The sequence below is a fragment of the Hydractinia symbiolongicarpus genome, chromosome 11, assembly GCF_029227915.1.
Source record: "Hydractinia symbiolongicarpus strain clone_291-10 chromosome 11, HSymV2.1, whole genome shotgun sequence".
NCBI lineage: Eukaryota > Metazoa > Cnidaria > Hydrozoa > Anthoathecata > Hydractiniidae > Hydractinia > Hydractinia symbiolongicarpus.
The window spans coordinates 5,792,151-5,814,628 of record NC_079885.1 but is presented as its reverse complement, the minus strand read 5'-3'; the positions used below and the strand labels follow the sequence as shown (position 1 = coordinate 5,814,628).

General features: G+C 36.4%; 1 protein-coding gene across 1 annotated transcript; it reads left to right on the top strand.

The window, feature by feature from the left end:
* Positions 1-21: 21 nt before the first annotated feature.
* On the top strand, positions 22-14,389 carry LOC130613717 (uncharacterized). The gene is made up of 11 exons (XM_057435051.1): positions 22-118; positions 3,419-3,605; positions 3,806-3,938; positions 4,372-4,422; positions 4,789-4,858; positions 10,252-10,381; positions 10,859-10,943; positions 11,383-11,477; positions 12,362-12,418; positions 13,395-13,451; positions 14,184-14,389. The coding sequence occupies exons 1-11, from the start codon at positions 84-86 to the stop codon at positions 14,292-14,294; spliced, it is 1,011 nt and encodes a 336-aa protein (XP_057291034.1). The 5' UTR covers positions 22-83; the 3' UTR covers positions 14,295-14,389.
* Positions 14,390-22,478: the final 8,089 nt, after the last annotated feature.

The window sequence follows — 22,478 nt, the reverse complement described above, 5'->3', positions numbered from 1 at the left end:
TTTAAGTCTAGTTTGATCGCCAGGGCGAGGCGCTTTTATCGGGCACGATAAGTTTGCTCGGTCGCAAAATCCCGATTTTTAAAATGGCTTCCGACTCGGGATCACATGTAAACAAATGGTAAGTGTTGCCAGGATTTTATTTTGACCTGGTCATTTTTACTTTTTAGTTTTCAGATCATATTAAAGTAACTATTCAAAATCTATCTCGATTTTTCTAGTACAATATAAATGGGAAGTATTTTCCTTGATTGGCACGTTGTCACCACAGACCAGGGAGGCAAAAAAGATTGCTAAACCCAGCACTCTCAGGCTTTGTAGAAGTATCATACAAAGAAAATGACACTGTTATGTTTCCAACAACAGCAACAGATAATGGCAACCTAAGGCACTGTCTCCATGAAACGTAATTTCAGAATTAGGATAACATTTTTAATTTTCTATGGCAATGGGGCAAGTAGTTGGACTTTGAACCCTCCTTTCTCAGTAGCGAAGCCTACAAAAATTGCTAAAAGAATAGGGTTACTGCTACTACAAATTTATTTCATAAAGCAGGTTAAAATAAGGCAGCTAAAAGCTGGAAAGCTCGCTAAGGTTTGCTGAACCAAGAGGGTGCCGATAAGCCGCAAACGCCCCCGCATATATACAGGCGAGCTCGGGCGACTTTTCAAATAAAATTGGCGGTTGTCCCCCGAAACCGCCCGCGCTTTCCCGAACTCGCCCGGAACATTCCCGAAATGCAGTTCCTTGTAACAAACCATGCGGACGATGGTTGGGAAGAAGGCGCTTGATGAGAAAGGAGTTAATAAAGTTTATATATAAGTTATTTATAAAGTAAACTTCTTCAAAAACCATCAAAAACAGTTCTTCTAAGAACTTCGCTATGACATAGTTAGTTTATTTTAATTTTTATAGTTTTTTTGAATCATATATTAGTGTCTGTTTTTTTTTTCTTTCGGGCATTGTTCGGGTCTATGCGGGTTTTTTCGGGTGAATACTTGAATTTTTTTCAAAACGCTGAACTCGCCTGAGAACGCCTGCACTTTTTACGGCGTATGCGGCTTATAGGCACCCTCGTGCTGAACCTATTCTTGCGGTTGGATTCGCGTCATAACACTGGTTGAACCAATCACGGGCCAGTATTCAGGTTAATCAGCCATAATGAAGTGGTGTACAAATGCCGTAATCATAATGTTTTTGTGGTGAAACCTTCATAACTACAATACTGGAACTTTCAAGGAATTTTTTTTTAGTCAAATCTTTAATATGTTTTAGATACTGCTTAATTTCGTTTCCTATTTGCAGCCCTTGTTTCTCATTCTCTTTCACTTTGTTTTATTTGTAAGCTTACAGTTTAAAATAAATAAAACAATTGTTTCAATCTGGAATTTAATTCTGTCTCCCTTTCGATTCAACACGTCTACTGAAAGGGGCTTAGGAATCATTTTGTACTTTTTTAAGTTTTTTTATTTTTTATTTTATTACTGGACATACATTTCAACTAAAAGCTGTTATAAATATGTGTACAGTTAAAATATGTAAAAAGGCGTTAAAATATAAATATATAAACAGAAGTGATAAAACCAGGTATGATGGACACGGTTAAAAATAAAGAAGTGTTCATTGGTATGGAGTAAAGCCCTGATGTATTTATAGTTCTAAAATCACAACACGAATGTATGTATATAAATTTCTAACACAACTAGGGTATATATATATATATAATCCCCCTTCTTTTGGCAATTCTGAATTAAAATTTGGGCTACTTAAGGCCAGTCCTTTTTTATTCGAGGGTCATTTTCAATATCTTAAGTTACAAAGAATCTGGCATAATTTATTGACCACCATATCATTATATGAATAGTAAAACGCAGAATTCACCTATTGACGTCATAGTCATAAGCGCGCTTTATCCGTCTAACCCATGCTAGACCGTCCAACCCATACTAGCATGGAAAACGGACGTTAAGCCGAGAATGATGATGAATGATGATGATGACCCGTAGTTTTTTTAAGCGCTTTTCCGCACCATTAGTTTTAATTCAGCTCTAACTCAAAATCCTCAAAAAATTTTTTTCAATTTGGTACTCATAATAACATATCCAACTCGATTAAGACTAAAGATCGTGAATAAAGGAGTAGATTTAGCGGGGGTGCTCCTCGTTGATTTGATCTATGTGTATCTGCCACTACTTGTGGCTCACTTTAATGTTCCCAGTTTACTGCACTGAAGGCCATTTTGTTTGCATTTTTTATTTTTTTTTGATTAACGGTCAATCAAGCTTTTGAAATTGTTGCCATCATTTCTTCCATAACCTTTACATGTTGACTGTGATCAGTTGTTGCGATGATAACATCATGTAGTAGATGAACATCCCTAATGTTTGCAAATATTGGTCTTAATGCAGCATTTATAGTTCCCCTTGAATGGGTTTAAGTCAATTTGTCAATTGCTTGTAATTGTTTGTCATTTATCTTAAACACAGTGATCTAGTTTTAACTGTCAGAATTCCAAGATGATCCCAAGATTTTTTCAACGCATCTTCTCTAATCTTATTGTCATGTGTACTAATAAAAATCTGATTTTTTGGCTGTGCATGTAGAGCTATGAAATTTTTTATCATTGTTTTGAGTAAGTGTTTGAAAATAAAAGTTCATTAATGTATGATCTTTTGTAGGTTTGTAAAAGTTTCCCTATGAGGCATAAAAAGAGAACATTAGTTATTGGAGGAAGACTTCAAAATATAAAATAACTCCTGGAAATGGTGCTAATAAAAACAATTGGGATAAAACAGAGCCACATTTTTTTAAAAAACAAATTGATTTAAAATTTTTTTAAATGTACTGAGTGTGTGTGAAATGAGTTATCTTAACATCTTGCAAAAAGGTCTCTTCTTTTTGAAGAAATCCAAGAAAAATATAAAATGACTTGTGGCATTGTGGATCCGTTGCTTCCTGCATAAACAAATTGTGGCTTAAATAGAAAATTATAGTGCACTATAGGACTCACTTTGATAACAGTAGCAATATGGACTAAAGAGAGTATTTTTGACAAATAATTCTAATACAATGTTTTCCAAATAAAAATAGGAGCAAGGCATTTATTAAAAGTATTTGGACTTACAATATTTGTTAGGTGTCATGTTTATTGGAAGGTGGAATTATTTGGGTGCATGCTGTATCTTAATTCCTTGTGCTATGTATATACCTTTTTTATTTTTACACTATATTTTATGTTAATATAAATACTGGGAAATTTTGTATTTGATATTTAAGAACTTCCAAAAACATTTTTTCATTGTAAAAGTACATATATAATTATTTTATGTTTTGTGGTCTGGATATATAATGCCTAACAATACAAGTTCATCATTTTTTCAGTTCTTCTTTTTTACCTTTAGACTTCTACATTTCTTTTTAGCATAACGCTATCGTCAAAAAACTTACTTTCTGTATCATCAGATGAAGATTATGTAGATGTACAAGACTCCGAGTTCAATGATTTTGGACAGTCTATGACTCACCCAACAGCATGGAGTGAGAACTCGATTCTGACACTTTCAGTGGAAGATCATCAGAAAATAGAACTTGTTGAGCCAAAAAAAGACGTAAGTTCATTCATATTTTAATGAAAAGATGAAACCTTATGGGAAATTGTTTTTTAAATAAAGGACATATTTTTAACAAGATATTTGCAACAATTTTATTTTTTTATTTCTTCTGTATATCAGGTAAAATCTGTCCAGAAATAAAGTTGTTCACTGTAAACGCTCTCTTTATAACTTGAATATATATTTTGTTTTTGTAGCTATCTCGAAAGCTTATTTCCACCTCTTGTCGCCACTTGTTATTGATTTCTACACTGGCAAGCTCATTAATAATCTTAATTTTATCGGTATCATTGTTAAAAATTCTGAATAAACATGAAGTGAGATCTTCAGGTATTTTATTGTTTATCGTCGTAGCTATTAATTATAATTGGATTTTGCAATCATAGGCCTTTTTTTCCACTTCAAAAACATTTTCCACGGAACTGAACGGACAGGAACAGAAAAGCTGAGTGGAAAATTTTTCTTTTCGTTTCGTTTTTAAGAAATTAGAATCGTTGTGTGGAAACTATAGAAAGTGTGTTTATTTTCTGTATTGTAATGTGTGCATTAATAGAGGAAGAGATTACCAGCAGAAAATTTTCTGTTCCTATCCGCTCCATTCCAAAACAGCCTCTATGTGGTAGAGCGCTGGATGTTATGGTACCAAATTTAAAATTATTGATATATTGTTCTGTTATCTAAATCCACTCTTTATAAAACGATTTGCTTAATTCGTACCCTCTCTTGCTATGTTATATGAGAAATAAACTGATGGATATTTTAGTTTGGAAAACTCTTCAGCTTTTGCACTATGTTGGTTTGTATAGTTTTTTAGGTATGTGCTAAAAACTATTTTGTTTGTATTCGTATAATTTTATATTTTTGTTTATTATTCAATTTATATGTTGTTATGCTTTAACTGAATCTCAAAGAAATTTAAAACATTTAAAGATGTGGCGTAGATTTTATAAATTGACTTTATTAACAATTATTAGAACCTTTAGTCAGAGTCCAATGTGAAGCTTCTCATCAAAAATTATATAAAAGATGTTCTCAAAAGTGAATTGTGTTATTTCACCACTGTAGGAAATAAAACTGCAGTCGATTTATGAAGCAAGCCTTCTGAACGAGTGAAATAGAAATACTAACTCTTTCCAATTAAAACCAGATATTAAATTATTACTATTCTCAATATTTTTAGGTGGAATGACAACTTTTATTTCCATTGAAATTGTATTTAGTCCATTTGGAAAATGTTTGTGGATATCTAGGTATGTAACTTAATTGCTCTTGTTCTACTTTATCCAAATAAAAGTGTCTGTACACAGGGGCGGATACAGGTTTAAAAAGTCCTTAGTCAAAATTTTTCGTGAAGCCAAAAATTTTTTGTCGCAAATGCCCGAATTGTCATTTTTTTAATGTATACTTACCAGACATTTCATAAGAATAAATTGAAAGAAAAAACAACATAAATCTAGCTACTTTTTCAAAGCAGCTGGTATTCCAAAATAATGTTTTTTGAAAACTTGAAGGGTTACATTAATAACCCATAAAAATCTTCTTTCTTCTTTCTTCTTTCTTGCACATCACGTAATGTAGAAAACCATGGACAAATTGAATCTAACATGAAATGGGTCAAATTGAGCAAATTGTCAAAACCGGCGAATGGAATAATGAATGAATCTATCAAATCTGACATCTAAACATCAGTATACCGGGTTGACATGATAAGAAAGAATTATATAAAAACAAATTTAAAAAATGAATGTGCAAGAACTATTTCAGTAAAATATATAAAAAAAACAAAGGATATGGCATATAAAAAACAAGGCTCAAAAAGTAAATATATAAACTGAAAGGACTCTTGCTAAAAAGCAGCATTAACATATAAATCAGGGGTTGTGCTCAAAGCATTTTAATAAATGTATGTTATAAAATAGGAGTTAGGACTTCAGAAAATCCAAAGTTGAGAAACTTTTAGGATGAACCTAAGATGTTAAGTGTATAATTACCAACTTAAAAGTAAGACTTATTAAAAGATGAGTAAGTAGAGGTAAGTATGGGTAAGTAAGGATAAAGTAAATTGTTTATATATGTATTAAGTTTTAAGTGAATTTAAATTAACTGTAATCTTCTAGGATCTCGGGCAAAAATATTAAGTACATCATCTACCTTTGGAATAATTTCTTGATGAATGTACATTAAAGAAAGGCCATTAAGACGATCTTCTGTCATGGTACTACGACAATAATCTTTTAATCGTCTTAATGATGAAAAACTTCTTTCACATTCACATGAAGTAATAGGGATAGTAGCAAGAATGCGAATAGCAACATTTATATTAGTAAATAGAGACAGGTTTATTGACTTTAAAGTTTGAGCAATGGTTTCAGGTCTTGTACCCTGATAATCCAAAGCAAACTTTTCCCACAGCTCTAACTCAGACTCTAGAGCAAGAGGATTTGGCATGTCAGATTTGTAAAAATCTACAAACCTTTTAAATTTGCTCTTCCAATCTTTGTTGGAGTAAACCATTGAAACTACTTTGGCTGGTACAATGCACAATCCATTATACACTACAAAGTTTTCAAAATCAAACCTCGAGTTAAGTTCACTGTTTAAATGGTCCAAGATTGGTATGGTTAAGGCTTTTTTATAATAATCCTTTGGACTGATAGCAGGTTGGTTGTCCCTTAATGTTTGCCTTCTGATAACCCGTTTCATTTTCTCCTCAACTCCTACACTTTCCGCAACATCTAATGCCTCCTTGTACCATGAGTTGTGAAAAAAATCTACATTGTTCCTGCAACTCATAGTTGTATTTTTCAAATTAGTAATGTATTGAACATTATCTGTAATATCAATACTTCTATCTTGAAGCAAAGTTGTAACACCATGTGTAAGTGCCAAAACATTTCTGGTCACAACAACAGATACAATGAACTCAAAGGTAGAAATTTCATTAAAAAAAGAGTGTGCTTTGGTGGCAGTTTCATTATTGACAATTTTATTTAAATTAACTATCATATCATCAAGGGTCACATAAATTGCAACATAAAGTTCTTGAAAAACTTCCATGCCATCAATACGCTCAATCCACCGTGTTCGGCAGACATCTTTAAGTTTAGACTTATCAGAATTAGGACAATATTGAATGACATTTTTTTCAAGGAGCTGTTGCCTTTTTTGTGAAAAGTTAAAGAAGTAGGAAATTTCTTTAATTTTGTTCATAGCATTTCTTACCAGCGTGATGGAACAAGATTTAGCAACACAAAGGTTTAAACGGTGGCTATGACAATGAACATAAATAGCCTTTTTGTTAACTGACAGAAGACGAGCTGATAAACCATTTAAATGTCCAGCAACATTACCAGCCCCATCATAACCCTGGCCCCTGCAATTACTGAAATCTAGATTTAAATTTTGCAGAGCAGACAACATAAGCTGGGCTAAATCTGCACCAGTTAAACCCTCTTTACAATGAAGAAATTTAAGAAAATCTTCCTTGATATTTCTACTTGAATCAACATAACGGATTACTAAAGAAAGTTGTTCCTTATTATACAATCTAAAAGTTCATCAGCCAGGACAGAGAAAAATCTATTCTTCCTAATTTCAGAAACAATTTTATTAGTTATTACCTCACCACAACAATTTATTAAATCATTTTGAGTGGTTTTGGAAATATATGTTGCGTTTTTAGGGCATTTTGATAAATGCTCTTTCAAATCAGTATCACCACCTCGAACTCGAAAATTCAGCAATTCTACAAAATTGCCAGTTCTCCCTACTGAATATTCCCCTGGAACTGGATGATACTTAGCATCATCACGATGTCCTCTTAGTGCAATACCTTGCCGCCCACACAATATGATGGCATCTGTAATGGGAATCAGTTTTTTTCGGTTTTCTAATACAACAGTTTTCCTTTGGTTGTCAATTAAGACATCAATTGCTTTGGATTTACCTTCAACAGCATTTATCAGTGAGGTAAAAGCAACTATGGTATCACTATGTATTCCATTGGGAACATTTTCATGGCGCTTGAAAGCAGCACATGCATCAGGCCAATATGTTAATGGCTCACGTAACAGTTTCTTTATTTTATATGCCTTGGTTGGAAATCTGTCTCCAAATAAAACACAAGGAAGACAGTATGCACCATCTTGGCTTGGAGAATAACATAGCCAACTAAACGACTTAAGCCATTCCCGACGAAAACTTCTAGATTTTTTTTTAGGAAAAACAAAATTGTCACCACATTTGTGAACATTTTTTATCAAATTATATAATTCTTCTGGCCTAAGACCTTTACATTTGTCCCTATATCCAGCAACATCCCACTCATTTATTGAAGAAGTGACAAGAGATGAGCAACCTGCTTTTGATGATGATTCTGAGAAAAATGAAGGAAATAATAAAGGCTTTTGGGACAAAAAGGATACAGGGGAAGAAAGATTAGCAGGGGAAGTAAAAGTAGAAGAATTTTTTCCAAAAACTTGGCTGGCATTGGAAGTAGAAATGGAAACCGTTAAACTATTTTTAGAATTATACGTAGATGAACTTTTTATTGAATCAGTACTATTTATTTTAGTTATCAGCAAGCTGTTTTGTGTGGACATACTTTTTACTTTAGGTAATACAAGCTTATCGCTGCATTTATCGGTCCAAAATGATAGCTTTGCTTGTACTTTATCACTAGCAAAACCCACAGTTTTAATTTTTTTTACAAGTTTTTTTTCATTGGAAAAGGATTTACGCTTACTACTATGATTTAACAAACGTATACAGGGAACAAAATGGTTTGGTTTATAATTTTCACCTGGTCTGGATACATAACCATGCATAACATAACAAAGCTCTATGTCAGAAGCTATGTTTTCATTGGGGATTCGAGGTTGAACTTTCTCCGCAAACAATAACTTATAACATGTTTCGCCGCATTCGGGGTATGCTACATTTATATTGTGATTAATGACAGTAGAAAGGGCAAGTATGTCAAGAAGACCTGCCCATCTGCTGTTTTTGCAATTATACAGAGCTTCAAATTGCACTAATTCTGTAAGTGAAGAACCATGGGGGTAATCTTTATCAGATATAGCCAGGGACATATCAAATACTTGCTTGAAATTCTTAAAAAGTTGGTTATTATTTAGTTGTCCTTGTTCAAAAATAGAGTATAGAAGGGGATGCGTAGAATAAAATTCAGCATGAATAAACAACTCTAAAGAAGTAAGTAACCTTAAATCATGACACAATGAATTGTCACCTGACAACATTAATGATACCGAGCTGTATAAGCAGTTTCCACTTGCTTCAGAGCTAAAACAAGAAAAACAAAGCCAATCTGAGTCTTGTGCCTAGCTATTAATACATTCACAAACATAACAACACAACTCAGCTACCATTTATATATTTGTTTATGACACGTTTTGAAAAATTAAATTATTCTGAGAATAAAACAAAAGAATATTTAATAAAAGCAATTAAGGTCAGCCATATTAAATCTTTGGCTTTAGTTTCAGTTTATGACTGAAAATTGCATTGTTATAGCTGAACAAAAACTAAATTGTAAACTTCACAGTCTATTAACAAAAACAAAGCTTTAGGGATCAGAAAAAAGTTTAAACAAACCTACCTCAAAGCAATGAGTGTTTCCGAGTTGTTTTGAACAAACTTTGTAGGAAAGTCCAAAGGAGCTAACCTATATTTTAATACACTTCCATTCTCCAGCAGCTGCGGAAAATTTATTGTAGGTAATTTTGACAAATCACCAATGCGGGAGTTAAAAATTTCTTTCATTACATCGACATTTCTACTTAAAAAAGCACTAGTCACCTTGTCAGACATGGTTTTTAAAGCCATGTTTAACAAGAAAGAACCTTTTTTCACAGGGGTAATCGAATCCAGCGGACTGCTAAGTCACTAGACTGGTAATTCGAGTTATATCGTTAAGGGCGGCTACCCTTTTTTTCACTCAAAAATCGTGCCGCACAAACTATATATGTCACTAGTCTATGTTACAGGTTTGCTCAACTCTGTAGATTTGTATGACTTTTACCGCCGTAAGAAACACTACCGCTTAACAGACCACAGACTATATTCGTCAAAACAATCACGCACCATGCAAATTAAAACAGATACAACGCACAGACGTGGCTCTGCGGCACCCTGAGCCGTTGGTCCCCTATTTTATATCAACTCCCGCTCGTCGGCGCACGTTGTTTACATAAAAAGAACTTTACGCACTACTATGCCCCTCTCGATTGACATCGTCCGTTATACAGGTAGACAATTTACCTTCGTCACTTGACGTCTTTGACGTGGTATGTATCCGCCCCTGGTACATGGTTAAATTCTTTGACAAATTATAGATATAAGGTTTTAGTGAGAAAGTATTGTAAGGATTCGAACTTCATAAAAAAGACAAGTACACTTTGAAATGTACCCTTTGTCCAAGAAACGATGCAATAGCTAAATATTACTCCATTTTTTATTTTATGTAATCTTTATCTACAAGTTTAAATTTGCAAAGTATACAATGCCTAAAAAACTGAATGCTTACGTAGATTAACACATAAAATTTTAAAACAGTGTTTTCTACAGCCTAATTGCCATTTAGTATGTAACCTGATTATTAGTCAAATTGGAATTTAACTTTTAGACTGTTTCAAAGAAAAACTGAAGAAGCAAGATGGAAATTTCAACAGATGGTGTTAACAGTTGTGTTTGACGACAAATTTATTCGACAATATTTAAAGAGGGCAAAAAATGTTAGTGACACGGAAAATGCGGTATGTTGGAATAATTGTTTTCTCCATTTTGTTATTTGTCAGTCATCTCATGCTGCAATATTCAATCTGTCTGCCCCTTTTTTCTGAGATTGCATATAATACATGAGCAAAAGTAACATCTGTGCAACATTCCAATTTTTTTTATAAAAATGTGCTTTTTAAAATTATTACGCTGGATTTTTCTTATAGAAAATCTTCAGAGTAATTCTCAGGCTGAAGAAGAATAAAAACACCTTTTTCACTGTTATTATTGTTACCAAGCTTTTTGATTTTTTAACTGTTTTTTTTTTTTTTTACTTACTGTACCCCCGGATGTTCTAACAAGTTTCCAATCACTTCATAGAGAATAATTTCAACCTAAAGAGCATAAAATTTAAAAATATATCAGCCTGCTTTGATTTTTACCAGCATGTAGTCGACATCTTGGATTTGAACACGATTAACTACTATAGTTGAATTGTTTATCTGTGTATTTAGGCGGAAGCTGTTTCTTTTGTACGATCGCTGAAATGTAGTGATTTCATCGAAGAAAAGTGCACACAGTTGTTGAACTCACCAGAAGGTAGGTGTTGTTATTCTTTTGGTAATTTTTACAGAGTTCGTGTCTAATTTTTGTGTGAAGATTTTTTTGCTGCCATGACGCGCGGTGACCGGCCATTCATTTTATCAGCTAAAAAAAGAAAAAATACCGGGAAAAAATTATCGCGAAGATTAATTTTAGCGAGAAAATCATTTCTAGTATTTTCGCGGTAAATTTATTTTTAACGAGAACTTACTTACATTCGTTTCCTTTAAGTTTACTTTGCGAGCACGTAAAGTTTAAGGGATCGAAGAATTTTTTCGTGACCTCTAACAAAGAAGAGCTTCGCAAGATCCCCATAAAAGTACCTCGAACTAAAGAAGCTTTTTGGGTAAATAATAGTGCAAATAACAAGAGGTGACTATTTGTTAATTGCACCATTACTCTGAAAGGAAGAAAAAAGGTTTAGTATTATTTATAGGCTTAATTCTGGACTCTCTGGGTATCGACTGCAATGAAGTCAGATCGTATTTAAAGCAAACTGTTGTTGATCTAGTTTTCATGGTGCAGGAAAACGTAAGATATAATTTTATTTATTGAATTTTATTGAAGTTGTTGATAAAAGCTGTGTACAACCTAAATAGCATGATACTGCACGGTATAATCTCCATAACTAGAAACCTCGAAAATTCAAACTGTTGTAATTCCCCTCGAACCTTCACTCATACTTTCTCATAAAAATAACTCCGATAACTCGAACCATTATAACTCGAATACACATTTCAAACTATTTTAGCGAGGTCCAAAATGCTTGCAAGAACTCACACGTGATTTGGAGTTTTTTCAAATACGTTAAAAGGAACCCAAGTAAAAAATTATGTTAAACTTATATTCTAGAGATTAAAAAGTTGGTTAACAAGTCTTTTTAAATTTTTTAAAAAGCTCTTTCCATTCTTAAGATATTCACATTTAAAAAATTTTAGATTTAATTATGTTGCATAAATTATGATGTCATATTTAAGTAAATTTCGACATTTTCTGTCATCGGTAAATTTAGACCTGTTAAGGGGTGTGCGTTCAAACTTTATCAATGCATAGATATTATAATAGTAAATTAATTAACATAATTTTTTTCCCAAAATGACACTCGTTTGCTCGTCCCAGGCTTCTTAATTCTTTGCTGATGACTCAATAACTCAAGATCTGCAACTTAGTTTGCAGTTAAATTTACTGGGTAAGCTTGTATATGCCACAAAATTTGATTAAAAACCGACATGCAGATTCTAAGTTATGGGATAGGATAGGACAGGATAGGATTAAAGACTTGTTAACCAACTTTTTAAGCTCTGTAATACAAGTCCAACATCATTTAATACCTTGGGTTCCCTTGAATGGATTAAATTTTCGCGAAAACTTAATTCCGCGAATCTAAATTTTATTTTTTTATATTTATTATTTAGGTAAAGACAACGAATTATGAAAACAATGAATACGATCCTGTAACTTTTAAACGAAATGTACGTACATTTTCTTCCCTGATAAAAGTTTGTTTACCTTAAGTGGATAAATTTTGACGAGTATTTAATTTGGCGAATAACCAAAATGGAATATTTAGCGGGGATTTGATTTGGCGAATGATCAATTTTATAAAATTTGGCGAGGATTTAATTTGGCAAAAACAAAAAAATGCCGGGATTTATTTTGGCAAATGTTTTATAAAAAATAAGAATAAACGTGTATATAAACACAATATTTACCTGTAACAATCCTCCTTTATACTTGTATTAAAAAACTTGTTGTAAATATAAAAAAAAGTTCGTTTTTGGGTTAAAAACATTTTTCTTCAAAAACGTATTTTTAAAAAATTTGGCGGGATTTTAATTTGGCGAACGGTAAATTATGTTAAATTTGGCGAGTATTTATTTTGACGAATAGTCAATTATCAAAATTTTGGTGGGTATTTAATTTAGCGAATTTCGCCGGAATTCGCTAAATTTGCTAAAATTTATCCACTTAAGGTAGTTGATCTAATCAATGTCAGAAATTTTTTACGAGCACAGATTTTCACGAAACGCGTCAATTTGCGAAATTTCATAGAATTTGCGAGGATTTATTTTTGCGAACGGATCAATTTTAAGTATTTCACGGAAATGTTTTCTTGAATACGCCTTTTTTGACCAAGTCACTGAGTCTCCATTTCTACAGATAGCACATTGTCAGCGTAAGAAAAGTATATTTCTTTTATTAAAAAAAATTTGGGCAGGGTCAAAAATAAAATTTGCAGAAAATTAAATTTGGAAAAAATGAATTTAATTTCACGAATAGCGAAATTGCTAAAAATTCGAGTAAATATATATTTGTGCGATAGTGGCAATTAAATCATTTCGGGAAAAACCTAAAAATTCGCAAAGTCGCAAAATTTAATTCTGCCAAAAATTTATTTTATTAAGGTAATTTCTTCTGATTGGATGATCGCGGGATGTTTATTTTTAGATCACAAACATACTTACAGAGCGGTTGAGTAACGTGTATGAACGTGATATGAACATGGTAAGTAAATCAGATATGGTTTTGTCAACTGTCAACTTTTTTGCCAAAATACATCCACGCAATTAAAGGAAGTAATTTTTACAATAAGAATTTTCCTGCGAATCAGATATATACAAATTTTTCACGGGAATTAATTTTTGCTAATAAGAAAAAAATAGTAATGACAAAATGTCAAAGTTGGTTGAAATAATTGCGTGAAACCAACATTGGAAAGGACGGAAAGAGGGATAACTAGGAGGAAGAAAGATTCGTCCAAGGAGATAACAGTCCAGTATAAGCAATTTTGATATGTATTAATATTTTTAGTGTTTCATTTAATTTTGATTGACACAAACCACAACGACTAATAAAAGGTTGTCACATAAACTTCTTTTTTATTAACGTAGTACAAAACGACAACTACAAACTTGTGTCTTTTTTGTTTGTGCGAACGACTGACATATTTTGCACGAAAAAATGAAGTAGTAGCGTTAAATATTTTCTTATCTAAAAAAATATCTAACCAAAAATTGATGTTTATCTTAAAATATTGAAGAATATTGCAGAACATGTTACAATCTAATAGTCCCTTCGAAGAATTAAAAACACTTTAGTTTTGAACAATAGAAAAATTTAAGAGCAGCCACCTGCAAATGCAAGCAGATACAACAAATAAAAATTGAAACTATTGATCAGCGCCCCTCTGACTTAAATTTTTCTCATCCACTATCACTGTTTCGCGTTCTTTTATAGCTGATGAGAGGGACGATTCAAGCGTACGTTGACGCAGTAGTGGCGATGGTATGCGTGATGATGGGTGTGGTCGGTGTGATTGTGGGTTGCATCACTTTGTTTGCGTTATAAACTAACTTAAAATTAAAAATAAAAATCTATAATAATTTATAAAAATGAAAAATATATGTTAAATATTAAATTTATTAGATATCAACTTTTAATTATTTTAAATATCTTTTTATTTTGTACTTTTTTGATATTGTTTTATGAATATTTTTTTGTAAGAAATTTAAAAAACCAAAAAATGAATTCATTTTATCTGCGAAAATATGAAAATGAAATTAAAACATGCATTTCGTCAAGGACCACATAATATTTTTTTTAAAAACTTCTTTTATATAAGCTCGTAAGTATGTTTTAAAAAAAGTGTCATCTCCCAAGGAGAATGAAGATTTTTTTCCTTCCTGAGCACCGAACGGGTGTACTCGTGCGTTCGATTCCAATCTTTAAGACCAAGTGTTAGCATTATTTTACTGGTAAAGTGTAAGTGTTTCCACCATGATTTATCAAGATTGAACGTGTTCCTAAAATCGGATATGTATCGGGAGAGATAGAGAAATGTTTCTTCTAGCGCAGTCGCGCACGCACATCGCGTACACCCACAGTCAACTACAAAAGTCCCCATCATGCAGCCATGGAATTCAAGGGTAAGTCCCTAATAGGCAGTGCTTAGTCATGCATAACGGAGGTAAAGTTCCTATCATACAAAAATGAGTCAAAAAAGTTCTAGCGCACCTAGTAGGGGAATTCCCCTACATGGTGATGACGTCATCAAAAATCAACGCATGCGCAGTAAAGACGTGAACAACTGCGCTGTTTTGACCGTGATGAAATCCTCTGACAAAACAAAAATTCTTACAATAAAGAATGAACACACACACCGTGAAACAGTTACGTGATATTGCTAAAAGCCGCGGTCTTATGGGGTATTACAAGCTACGCAAGGCCGAATTGGCTGCACTATTGGAGGATGTACCACAGAGGCCACCTAGGAGGCATATAACGTCTGAGGATATGGACCGATTCGAGAAACAGGAACTATCGAAAAATCGTTCGGTTGTAGGGTATAAGATAAAAGGGTGGTATAATTGGCTGGTGGATGCTGTTCCAAAGCGTATAAAGAAGGGGGTCAAGTGAACCTTTGCAGCCTTCAACCGTAATGTGATGAATCTCTATTATGGGACAGCTAAAGCGAAACCTACGCTTCATGACGATGTAGAAAAAGAGGCCGAGAAAGACTACCTCAAACCTGGACAAGTTGGCCAGCAACTTAATCAGGACAAACGCTGCCGGTATGAACTGTCAATATTGTGCGGATAACTGTCTGGAATTCCAGAGCATAGACGCCGGGTATATGGCAATGTTTTGGTGTAAAAATTGCAACTCGAATACCACCAAGCAGCTTAATCGGGACGAGGCAAAGGCGAACGTGCCATCTATGGCTAAATTCATCGATAAGGACGACATATTCAGGCTGATGCTTCGAAAAGGCGTGTACCCGTATGAATACATGATTGGCAACAATTTGAGGAGGTGGAACTACCCCCCAAGAAGGCCTTTTACAGCAAGCTGAACATGAAGGGGATTAGCAACAATGAATATGCCTATGCGAAAAAAGTATGGAATTGTATAATTCCAGAGGGTGATAACGTTACCTTGGGCGACTATCACGACATCTATTTGAGTACAGACGTCCTGCTATTAGCTGACGTGTTTGAAACGTTTCAGGATGTGTGCTTAACAAACTACAAGCTCGATCCGGCGCACTTTTACAGTGCATCTGGCCTGGCCTGGAAAGCACCACTCAAGTATACTGGAATTAAGCTAGAGCTACTCACAGACCCAGACATGCTCCTGATGTTCGAGAAGGGTATCCGAGGAGGCATAACCCATGCCGTACACCGGTATGCCGAAGCTAACAATAAGTACATGGGAGACCAGTATAACCCGGATGAGGAGTCATCGTACCTGCAGTATTTGGATGCGAACAACCTATACGGATGGGCTATGAGGCAGCAGCTCCCAACAGATGGCTTCAAATGGGTGTCAAATACCGGGGCATTTACAGTAAGGCAAAACGCGGACTCATCGAAAGGAACAAGCATGGGTATATTTTAGAGGTAGATATAGATTACTCCGATAGATCACAACACCGATTTGAGAACTGCTGCGAGGAACAAGTTGGAGAAGGACTTCTACAAGTTGATGAACCTCTCGGTATTTGGCAAGACCATGCAGAACCATTGCAATATTCAGCTGATCACCAACGAGGACAAGTATATGAAGCTGGTCATGAAGCCAAATTTCAAAGGTGGAAGCCGATTTAGTAAACACGTCCTACAATCATGGCCGGCTGTGGGTTGAGTGGCCAACTGCATTTTTCAAACTGTGACAATGACTTCAACATTGAAATGGGGGAGAGGGGGACTGGAAACTAGCTACTATTCTATAAGTGAAAACCTGCACTGTTTTAGTATACACATACCACAATTTTGCTGGCTAGTTTATGTCAACAAAACAGAGAATCTCTACACATGGGACGACAGAAACAAAAATAATGATAATAAAGATAATAAATCCACATGTGTTTGGCCTTTTCTCAACCAATTTTAGCCAGGATTGTAGGTGTTGATATGGGTAAAACCGAGGTCAAGATGAACAAGCCGGTGTATATAGGGCAGGCTATATTGGACATGTCCAAAATGGTAATATACGAGTTTCACTACGATTTCATGCAGCCCAAATATGGTAGCAAGCTACAGCTATGCTACATGGATAGGCCTCTTCCTATTAGTAAGAACAAGAAGGTCGTGGGTCTAAAGAAGGATGAACTGGCAGGGAAGATCATGACAGAGTTCATCACCCTGAGGGCAAAGTTATATGCCTACGAGAGTCTCACGAAGGAGGGCGGCGACAGGAAAGCGAAGGGAGGAGAGCGTTGATATATACAAGAGCCAGGTATTGATTCAAAACAAGAAGCATCAGGTCTTTACGCAAGAGGTATCAAAGCTAGCATTAAACAGGGAGGATGATAAAAGGCTTGTACAACCGGACCAGATGACCACACTTACCTGTGGCCATTACTGCCTAGTGTCTACCCGGGAATAAATAGAAGTGTGTTTGTATATCGCTATACCTCCACTCTATGCCATGATCGCGTTTTGCTTTTTTCGATATTGCCGTACAATAAAGATGATGTCAGATCTTGCACAAGTATTCGACGAATCCGCAGAAACCTATGAACAGATAGAGAAACCCATCGATAAACTACAAGCCTTAAAAGAGGCCCTACGTAAGGGCAAGGGGCATCTTCTACCTAAAAAATGTACAGAAGGCTTTGTTGACAAGGCCCCTGATCAGGCGGTAAAAAAGGTACATGCCGAGTATGTACAGCTAGAACTCCACGGAAAAGGTGAAAAAACAGCGAAAGCGTTAAGTATCCACTCGGTCCATGTATATTCTAATCTAGTGGCCAATTTTGTGGACATCGACAATATCGAGGATCTTCGCCGGGACATCAACGAGGATCCAGTTAACCGAGATGCCATGGCAGACCTGAGTATTCTTGTGTACTGCACGCTGGGTAAATGTTTAGCACCCCTTTTGGTGTTTGGGCATACAGCCCGCCATGTCATGGAGGAGGAGGAGACCAATGCTAAGGAAGAGCCCCGGGCGGTGCTATAATATAAATGAGAGAAGAAGAACAAGAAGAGAGAGTCATCACGAAGCCAGTAAAGCATCTGGGAAAGGTTGCGCAGGGACACAAGTTGGCTGCACTGATGAAAAAAACAAAGGAAGAAATGAAACAACAAGAGGGTACTGTAGAGCCTGCAGTCAAAACCTCTTCTGGGACAAGTTTCGTGTAGTCAGTCTACATGTATGGTGTAGGGATTTTAGCCGTGCTTGCCATAGGAGTAGGCGTCTGGTATAGGTTTGGCAGAGGTAAAAATGAATCTAACAAGCTGGCGACTCATCCCGAGCCTCAAAAGGGTAAAACTCAGCCCCATATCGAAATCTTTAAAATTTTATAATAAATGACGACAAGCAAGGCTCATATGGATAGCAACATTAGCCCAAAAGAGAAGGAGATCCTGGATATGCTCTATGAGACAGTTGTAGACCTTAGTTTCACCTTTGCCTATGCCATGGCAGATAAGAAATTGTTGGGTATTTCACGCCCTTCTACAAAAATGGATACAAACGATGTCCTCAAGATGGTGGCGTACTTTGCAGCAGGTAGGGCGAGTCGTGAAATGGCTGTCTCCAAAGGATGGATCCCCGCGAGTATCGTGCCGAAACCTAAATGAGCGTTCGATAAAATTTTCTATTTGTCGTAGAGACAAATAGAAAATGGAGGAGACCAAGAGATGCCAAAAATGTGAACACTATCTTTCTTTGGACAATTTTAAGATGATGGGGAATGGTCAACGGACAAAAAGTTGTATATGTTGCCTGGATAAAAAGAAACAGCAGCGTGTCGAAAACAAATGCCTCCATGAAAAGCAGAGGTCATAATGTAAAGAATGTAAAGGAAGTTACATTTGCCTCCATGAAAGACAGAGGTCTCGTAAAGACTGCAGGGAAAGGGAGATTTGTGAGCATGAGAGACAGAGGTCTCAATGTAAAGACTGCAAGGGTAGTCAGATTTGCCTCCATGAAAAGCAGAGGTCTCATTATAAAGACTGCAAGGGAAATCAGATTTGCGAACATGAAAGGGTGAGGTCTTACTGTAAGGATTGTGGGGGTGGTGGTATCTGCGACCATCAAAAAAGGAGACTGCGTTGCCCCATATGTGACCCTGATGGCCATCTCGCTTCCATTGTACGATGTCGAGCCCGCGATGCCCTGAAGGAAAACAAGGAGTTTAGTTCCCGGGAGTGCCTCGGGTGTGATGTGGCTACGCTGCAGGACCATATTGAAGCCCAGCTTTCCGAGGTTATGACCTGGGATAATTATGGAGAGTGACATATCGATCACAAGGTACCTATTAAATATAAGGGAAATGGGGATGCTCCATCACTTGCTTAGGTAGCTAGTAGGCTTCACTACACCAATACCCGACCCATGTGGGCAACCGAAAATAAATAAGATATAATAAATAAGAAAATAAAACTCGTGTTCGTCCCTAAGGACAAAGACGAGTTATGGAAGAAAGTAAGGGTTGCCCGAGATGCAAACACTTTTTATCTATGGACAATTTCAAGATGAAGCGTAATGGTCAATTAACAAGGACATGCATCAAATGTCTCGATAAAAAGAAAGTTTTAAAAGGGCGTACATGAGCTAATGGCTATCTGTAGGAGTCATATTGAAGCTCAATTTTCCGAGGGTATGACATCGGAAGACTACGAGTTTTTGCATATACATCACAAGGTTCCGTTTAAGTATAGAGAAACCGGTAGGTATCCGACGCTTGCTGATATTGGTAGAGCATTACACAAGGCGAGTCTCGGAATAGTAAATGGAGGCCAAATGTTGTTCGAAGTGCAGACACGTTTTAACCCTGGAAAAGTTTAAGATCAGGGGCAATAGTCGAACGAAGAGTTGTATAGGTTGCCTGCATAAAGCGAAGGGGAAGCGGCGTACCAAAAACAAAGACCTTAATATTGACTACGAAGTAGACCCTCTTACCATTGATAGGGAGATTAGAGGGTTTCAACAGGATGAGAATTACATGCTTCTTTACACCTTGTTCACATACAACATCATACCCCGGTACGCCGAACTCATTGGAGCACCACCCGAGCTTGTTAAAAGGTACCGCAAGGTCTACAGGGAAAAATAACATATTCTCCACTACCCCTCAAATATCATACACGAAACACCAGGGTTCTCTTGTTAGCAAAGTAATGGGGGTGTAAGAATCTGTTCCAGCTGCGCCGCCTTGAACCCAAAAATACATAATAAGAAATGGGGTTATTAATAAAAGTTACACGTCGTAAAAGACCCCCATGCAACAATCTTCACGGGCCCAACAAGTTGTGGGAAAACGCAACGTGTCTTGGATTTGCTCAAGAATAAGTATAGGGGACACTATCACAAAGTGATACTGTGCCCTACCATGCGGTGGAATACCACCTATTTAGAGAGGGCATCGTTCTGGCGTAACGAATATGTATTCCTGATAGATCCCAAAGACCAGCTTTTTGAATGGATAGCGAAATTGCCGTCGTTACTGGCAGGCGAAGGGACGTTGTTTGTGGTTGACGACGTCATAGCCGGTGAGAGTCTCGACAAGCGTCGACAATCCCTACTTCAATTGGCTATTTCTAAAAATTTGAGACGACAGAAGAAGCAGCTGTTTGCCTGGTACCCTAATAAACGCTCAGATATGAGGGTGATAGACGAAGAGACGAACATGATCTCCGATTGGGATGATATCAAGGCTGAGCTGAAAAAATCCAAGCATACTTGCCTATATGCGAGGTTGGAACATCCAAGGGCTTGGGAAATCCTCGGATGACCACGGTGAAATCCTTTGGCTTACGTTGCTATAATACAAAATGTCATCGCAAGTTATGTTCAACGCAGGAGCCATCGAGACCCTATCCAACAACCAGGATCAACCTATGTTTAAACGCCTCGATTTGGGACTTTACCTGCGTATCAAAAAGGTTAAGAATATGACGATACCTTCAACATTTCTATCTGCCAGGTCCGAAGTAGTAGGGTCCAAGGGCCCTATGGGCCGGGCCCACTTGGTAAGGCGAAAAATGGGCATGATGTCTTTGTCTCACTTGACGGTGCATTAGAGATCGTTCGCCGTTCCAGAAAGCCCAAGGTTGTAGGAGTCATCAAATGGCTGGCCAGAGCAGGTGTGAAAAAATTACAAAATGCACTCAAGGAGCAGCGTCAGGCCCTAGAGGACAGGGATATATAGTCAGCTCATGGTGCTGGGGGATGAGATTGATGAGCACCAGCAACAGGTAGAAACACTTCAGCAACATACCGTACCTTACCTCGAAGATCCCGGGAAAGATAACGGCATGGTTGTGATCTAGAAACACAATAACGATCCATTTCCATACATGGTCGTCTGTGGTCAGCAGGGGTATGTAGCGCAAAAGATTCAGAATAAGCTTATTGACTACCCAAGGGTGAGATTGTCGTACTAGCAGAGACTCCAAATGTTATTGTCCATTAAAACTGGCTTCGGGAACGTGGATGTATCGAGGTAAACCCGGAGCGTGTGAGACATTTTAGGCTTGGTGAACACTACACGCATGAACGCCTCCTAGAGCTCGTGGAATGACTTAAACGGGCGCCAATTTTACTACCCACGAGAGTAGTAAAATTATCCTCACATCATAAAGCATCAAGGGCCTCATTTAGTGGTGGGTTCCCAACCCCTCCCTATGGGATATCATTTTTGACCCTTTTGGCTTCAAGATATAAGGTATTGAAATATCAAAAGGATAGAAGCATACATAAAACAAAATCAATTTACAGTGAACTACAATATTCAGGTACCCGTACTACACTGTTGTATCCCCTCGTAGTAACTAAACCCTCGTAGTATACTCCACCTCGATACCTAAAGTTGTCCAGGTATTTTAGGTTTCGAGATGGAGTATACTACAAGGGGTTTAAATACCCCACCGACGAAGATCTTTTAAACAGGTTAGCACTAGGCGAAAAACCATGGGCAACATTTACAAGAAGTGATAGCGATAGCGATTTAGAGAATGATATTGAACGTCTAGGGCTCCATATTGTTCAAAAGGATAGGAACAACTATTGGGGCACTCTGTTGTCAGGTCATCAAGGATATTGATTTGAGGCTATCGGATTTGTCTGATATCACAACGATAGGCAATATACTCAACGTTCCGGTACAAGATAGACGCCTAGTCGATATCGATTTGGAAAATGAATCCAATATCATCAAAGGCATTGTCTATGGGTACCCGTTCTACACCCAGCATCCTTTGGACTATGTAAGAGATCCGAATGAGGATAATGAAGAGGATGAAATAGATCTGGGTGACCTAGGTGAACTCCTGAAGAACTATTACCATTCCTTGATAACATCTGGAGGTACCTGAACGTACCTGTGGTACCTGCATGAGTTCCTCTGAGACGAAGTTTCTTTCAGGACCGTCCTTTAGGTAGTACAAAACACGACTACCTGCTACTATACGATCCAACCTGTAAGTATGTTTGCTCCAAAAGGCATCAGTTGCGCGTCTTTTCGAGTCACCGTGCTCTTCTCCTGGTTGTAGCAGATATAGATAAAAACCGTCGTCACGCAAG

Excerpts from the sequence above, each read along its gene's own strand:
- LOC130613717 (XM_057435051.1), top strand. The coding sequence starts at position 84 with ATGGCTTCCGACTCGGGATCACATGTAAACAAATG. Across the intron at positions 3,939-4,371 it reads ACATGAAGTGAGATCTTCAG|TTTGGAAAACTCTTCAGCTT; the intron begins GTATTTTATTGT and ends TGGATATTTTAG. Across the intron at positions 4,423-4,788 it reads TGGTTTGTATAGTTTTTTAG|GTGGAATGACAACTTTTATT; the intron begins GTATGTGCTAAA and ends CAATATTTTTAG.